Source organism: Telopea speciosissima, chromosome 9, assembly GCF_018873765.1.
Source record: "Telopea speciosissima isolate NSW1024214 ecotype Mountain lineage chromosome 9, Tspe_v1, whole genome shotgun sequence".
In the NCBI taxonomy this organism is placed as follows: domain Eukaryota; kingdom Viridiplantae; phylum Streptophyta; class Magnoliopsida; order Proteales; family Proteaceae; genus Telopea; species Telopea speciosissima.
In genome coordinates, this window is record NC_057924.1 from 24,649,783 (window position 1) to 24,655,636 (window position 5,854).

Below are 5,854 nucleotides of genomic sequence, written 5' to 3' on the forward strand. Positions count from 1 at the left end.
GCTCCTTAGCTTATGGTAAATCATTGATATTTGTTTCATACTCTCTCTCTCCAACAGAAGAATTTTGAACAGAAGACAAGATTGGTCTTGAATGGGTGTAAGTACAGTTTATATTTGAATGACCTGATCTGCAATTTTTCTATTATTTCTTCCTTCATAGTCATTGGTACAACACACACTTCATGAATTTTCTTAAGAAAGTTCTCTAGTGTTTATGATTATAGAGTTGCTTTCATCTCTCTTCATTTACTACACCAACATTAAACCGCTTCAGAAGGTATTAATTTCTCTGGGTTTGTGCTCTCTGGTAACAATGACGACAATGGTGATATCCAACTCTATCCGAAATTGGGCTTCATCATTCCTTATTGGCGACAACGATGATGATGCCAAGATTGTATCAAAGACCCCAGTCATGTAAGGGCAAACTGTCTACTGCACTAATAGGACTGTTGCTACAAACGGAGCTTGCGGGAGTGTGCGAAGGCGGGGAAGGAGAAGAACTGGCGGTGATGGCTCGGTTGTAGGGAAGGGTACCAAGATCCAGATACATATATGAGTTGATAGAATCACTGTTTTGGGTAGTTTTGTAAACCCAAACTGTGAATGCATAATTTTCTGAAAAGAAACCCAAAAGTAGCTAATCAGGTAATTTTTCCTTAATTTTTTCCTAATCACTATACAAGCAAAGCCACCCAGAATGAGTTTCTGAAAGTGGGTGCCCGGAGATTGAGGAATCAAAGCCTTCAGCAGTTTATTCCTGAGGATAGTTTTCCTACCCTGTAAAGACTGTCTTTTAGACCGATGAGAAAATAAAGTTAAGCCTTCTGGATTTGATTCAGAAGTCTTTTTGGCCAGTGGAGCAAAGTATGACATTTAGGGTCCATATTTGCTAGTCTGAATCCACAGGTAAGATTAGTCCATTCAACCCAGTGGACTGACAACCCAAAATTGTACAAAAAATAAAGGATTTACTTGAAGTTTAGCTCAGTGGCTTAATTGACCTAGTTAATTGTTCTGTCCAGAGCAACAAACCATACTGGAATATTGACAGTTTCAATCCAGTTCCAACACCTGCACAGATATGAGTCACCACTCCCCTCTAAACTGTCGAAGGTTAAGTTCAAGGTCGATATCGTAATCCCTCCTGGTTAAGGTTCCAAACATTGATCCTGATGAACTAAATAATAACCAAGAAAGGCAGTCATATTCATTATGAAAATTCAAGGTAGATGCAGATGGACCATAAACTTCCAGTAACCATAAACCATGTTCCCAAGAGAAAACTTTATTTTGCCCAAAATGTCTTGCATTCAATTGAATCAGTCCAAAAAAAAAAAAAAAATTCCCATGGGGGAGAGGGGATGAAAAGGAAAACCCCTTGAAAGAATAGCAATATAAAAATGGCAGTTTGAATGCAAGCATAAGATATATTAGTGCATCCTCGTTTTCTTTCTCCAGTAGCATCTCATCATTCTACTAGATACAGAGGTATGACCTTTACTCAGCAGAAAACACAGTTGGACTCTTTGAGCAAATCTCCTGCCCATGAAGTCTTAATAATTTCTTTTCTGGATTGCAGAGCCCTGCTTAAAGCAAAAAACATTGGTCCCATCAAATGATAATTTATAATTCCTACAAATTTTTTTTTTTTTAATAAAGATCTACTTGTTTTGCACAGTTGGAGCACTCTCAAGTCTTATTATATAAGAAGAAAAATATCTATTTGTCATTCTCTGTTTTATAAGTACACAATTATCTGTTTGTTTATCAATTTTTTGTACTGAACTAGTCAATGATCAGTTTATTTGTTATTGCTATTACAGAGAACTAGACCAAATAAAATCCCAAGCAATGTCGGCAAATGAGAGGCTGCAAAACAGACATTTGCACACATTGCAGCTTCTCATTTTAAAGTCTAGCAGGTCTAGAGGGTGTCTCTAGACGGGCACCCAAATTTTGGAACAACTAGAGCTCAAGGTCCCCTGATCACATGTCAAGTTTCAGCAAAACAGAGTTGGCAATATATATGCTTAAGAACAGCACTAAGAGACACTACATCCAAACAAAGACCAACCTGAGCATCTAGGAATGTCCCAAACAGCAATGGATGATGATGTGCACTTGGGTTCACAAAGTAGTCGACTATCCTCATGGTTGACATTCATTGCAAGCATCCATGAACCAATTGTGACATCCTCATTGCTGAACATCCGGAAGCTGTAGTTCCAAGCAGATGTACTTTGGTTACATAAAATTAAGATGCCAAAAAAAAAAAAACAAAAAGTGATTGATGGCAGGAAGATGGGAGTTTTGTTTTATTTTTGGTGGCCTCAACAGGATTGGTGTGTGTAAACAACCCCAAGTATTTGGGATAGTCTATCAAGTAGTTTGGGTACTCTTTAAGCCTATTTTTCATGTGGTCTTACAAGGAGATGCCCAACCCAGAGAAGAATCACAATTCTTAGCTCAGCCCTGTAAACCCATCTATCTTTCGCCAGTTTGAATTGGCAATGCCCATGCCAATTCAGTTCAGGTCAAGTTTTGATAGACAATCGCTGGTCAACCCTTCACCATCAAAACCCTTAATGCAATGGACTAATATGAAGAGCTTGCTTTAGATTTTCAGAACCAGAATCTGAGCCAACCCCATGGAGCACCGGAGTCATAAGTATCAGTGGGAAGCTTTGCTGGATTTATTTCCAGCTTATAGAAGACTTAGAAGAAAAAGAATATGAGAATGTAACTCACCTGTCATTTTTTAAAGCAACCATGTTTGCAACGACCTCTGCAGAAAGAGCATATATAGGTCCATAAGCATGAAGAAAATACTCCTTTCCTAGCAAGTAAGATAGAGGCTCATACCTGCACTAATTAAATGATCTAGTTATCCCCTTATTCAAAGGACACATGCATAACAAACAACTAATTCTGGAAAGAAATAAAGGCTTTCAAACATCAAAGGGTCATCATACTCAAAATGTTAAAACAACCTAGTAGGACTAACCATTTGAGTTTTGGGTTAGTCAAAACTGGACCCTTTTTCATGCAACCAAGGTAAGTTTGAGTGTGAGAGCGCTCCTTTGACAAGAGTAACGAAAGACGATCTGTTAAAAGGGGGAAGGAAACAAAGCTGTAAATACACAAGTCTCAGAAAGAAATCAGTATCAAAGAATTTGATCACAGAAAGAAAGCAAGAGTCAGCTCCCTAAAATATGTCACCTGGCCTCAAATATATGTCATCATCAGCTTTAACATAGAACTTAGAATCAAAAAGTCCATATGCAGCTTTGAAGAAAGCTAACCTGTAAGAGAGAGACTAGATAAGATCTCAGAGTGAGCTGCCACAGAACAGACTTTAAGGACACATAAAGAACTCAGATTCAAACTATTTGCAGCACTAACGTTTTATTTGGAAGTCTGTTGTACTCCTCCTCAATATCTAGCAACAAGAAGTCATCATATTCTGCCACCTCTTGTCTAAGCTCTGCCATCTTTGATCGATCACTGGTTCTCCCAATCACAAATCTAAAAGCCAAACCAGTGGTCTCTTCCAAACTGCAAACCATTTGATCAGTCCAAAATGAGTGAAGATTGAAACACAAATTTAACAAACTGTTCTAGATGTAGTAGATAGATTCCAACCAATAAGAAGATCCCCAGAATCCAGCATTCGTTATGTACAACCCCTATGTTAGTGGAAAAATCCAACACCTACACACAGGGGCACACGCGCATGGTGGAGGTAGCACGGGCATGCCAGAACCTTTGACGCCGGCCCAAACGGAACTGAAAAGGTCTGTCCTGGCTTCTAACCAGGACGAAATGGCCTGCTCTAACGAATCGGTCTGTTCTAACTTTCGACTAGGATGAAACAGCCTGTTCTAACTTTCTGCCAGGCCGAAACGGCCTGTTCTAACTTTTCGCCAGGCCGAAATGGCCTGTTCTAAGAGGCCAGAAACGACCTGTTCTGACTTCTAATCAGGACGAAAAGGGGATCTTTCTATGCCTGAGTAGCTCTAAGGTTTTTTGGGTAAAAAAAAATCGCGATGGACGAAGCAAAGGAAGAAGATTGAAAATCAAATTATTGCTTGACAATAGCATAGCCATTGAAGACGCTTACACCTAACCGTCTACGGACTATTGAACATGTACAACTTGGTGTTGAACTACACTAACCACACCAAATCTCTTGTTGCCAGTAGCGCATCCGTTGAAGTGCCCACATCTTGCTTAGCGATGATCTGTCGAAGCTTGCAAACTTGATTCTGATGGTTGTTTTCAAATTGATTACTTGGCAATAACATAGCCATTGAAGACGCTTATACTTGCTGTCTACGGACTATTGAACATGTACAACTTGGTGTTAAACTACACTAACCACACCAAATCTCTTGTTGCCAGTAGCGTATCCCTTAAAGTTCCCACATCTTGCTTAGCGATGATCTGTCGAAGCTTGCAACTTGATTCTGATGATTGTCTTCTGAAACACGGGCCAAAAGACATGATTGTTGGAGTTATTCTCCAAGCAAGACCTACCTGAATGCCCCTTGAAACACGAGCCAATGAGACATTGGTGGCTGAAAGCCAACTCCAACAAAAATTACGGGGAAAGATGAGAGATAGATATTGATCTACATCTTGAAAGATAAAAAAAAAAAGAAAAAAAAAATAAAGATAAAGGCTCTGTTGTAGAGTGTTGTATTGTTTTTTGCTAGCCCTCTTCTTCTTTGTACTCTCTTCTTTTATAATTGTTCCCTTGGCGGTTATGGTAGTTCCAGCAACTTCCATAACCATCCACAATTTTCTGCCCCACCTTCCCACTTTGTTATTTAGATTCAATTGGGTAACTCTTTGATGGCAACGGGCAGTACATGCACGGCTTCAAAGGTGTAAACATCCTAAATTCATATTCTACTATTTTCTAGACAGAAACAAACGAAAGATCCAGATTCGAAAGTTAGCTATACTAACAGAGGCTCCACTTCGTGTGCTTAAACATTTAATTTTTTTATTTTTTCCGATTCAAATTGGAAGATAAATACTAAAAAGAAAATTAAGACGCAGCAGAGTTACCGTTGAAGACCTTGGCGATCAGAAGGAATCCAAGTCTGCCGCAACGATTTTCTCCTTCCACCAGATCCAAAACCAGTCTGAATTCCAACAAATCCCATCACCTTATGTCTGTTCTGATCTCCATCTGAAGCAGAAGGACTCCCATCGCCGATGCCACCGTTACTGATGATATTCCTCTCCCAAACAACAGAGACAGATCTAGGTTCAGCATTCCTACATATATACCCAGAGCTGAACCTCAGGATGAGGACTAATCCGAAAGAAAAACCAGTGATTCCGATGAGAAGACAACAGATAAGAAGAGAAGATCGTTGGTTGTAAAAAAGCCATTGCTGGCGAGGGTAGAGGAACTTAGGAGACGAAGGCATCTCTGGTAATTCTCCCCTTCATAACTCCACAGAATTACTTTAGGTTTTGTCTCTGAGGTGAGGAAAGGATTCTTTCGCAGAAATTATTGCGTGTTAATTGGGAAAAAAAATGCCATTTTTCTTGTACTTCTTCTTTTAAGATTTGCTTCTCTCTTCTCTCTCTTTCTCTTTCTTTAATGGTGGATGAATTGAAGGGCTTCGAGAATTTATTGGTTTCGTGAGAGACTCGAGAGGTTGGATTCGTTTGAGGAGCAGCAACCGGAGAAGTAACTGAAACTCAAAGAGAAGCTGACTGCTGAGGTTTCTCTTCTGCTCCGTCGGCGGTTTTTCTGTTAAGGGTGGAAACGGGTCGGGTCTTATATGGTAATTTTTTGTACCCGAACACCCGATTTCCTGATTCATGTCGAAAT

The 5,854-nt window shown here is 39.6% G+C and overlaps 1 protein-coding gene across 1 annotated transcript; it reads right to left on the reverse strand.

The window, feature by feature from the left end:
• Positions 1-1,358: 1,358 nt before the first annotated feature.
• On the reverse strand, positions 1,359-5,545 carry LOC122639495 (probable beta-1,3-galactosyltransferase 14). The gene is made up of 7 exons (XM_043832361.1): positions 5,077-5,545; positions 3,406-3,558; positions 3,223-3,305; positions 3,008-3,107; positions 2,752-2,865; positions 2,078-2,220; positions 1,359-1,586 (listed from the first exon to the last, which is right to left on the reverse strand). The coding sequence occupies exons 1-7, from the start codon at positions 5,442-5,444 to the stop codon at positions 1,501-1,503; spliced, it is 1,047 nt and encodes a 348-aa protein (XP_043688296.1). The 5' UTR covers positions 5,445-5,545; the 3' UTR covers positions 1,359-1,500.
• Between the last annotated feature and the right edge of the window lie 309 nt (positions 5,546-5,854).

Excerpts from the sequence above, each read along its gene's own strand:
- LOC122639495 (XM_043832361.1), bottom strand. The coding sequence starts at position 5,444 with ATGCCTTCGTCTCCTAAGTTCCTCTACCCTCGCCAGCAATGGCTTTTT. Across the intron at positions 3,306-3,405 it reads AACAGACTTCCAAATAAAAC|GTTAGCTTTCTTCAAAGCTG; the intron begins GTTAGTGCTGCA and ends TCTCTCTTACAG. Across the intron at positions 2,866-3,007 it reads ACTAACCCAAAACTCAAATG|GTATGAGCCTCTATCTTACT; the intron begins GTTAGTCCTACT and ends TAATTAGTGCAG.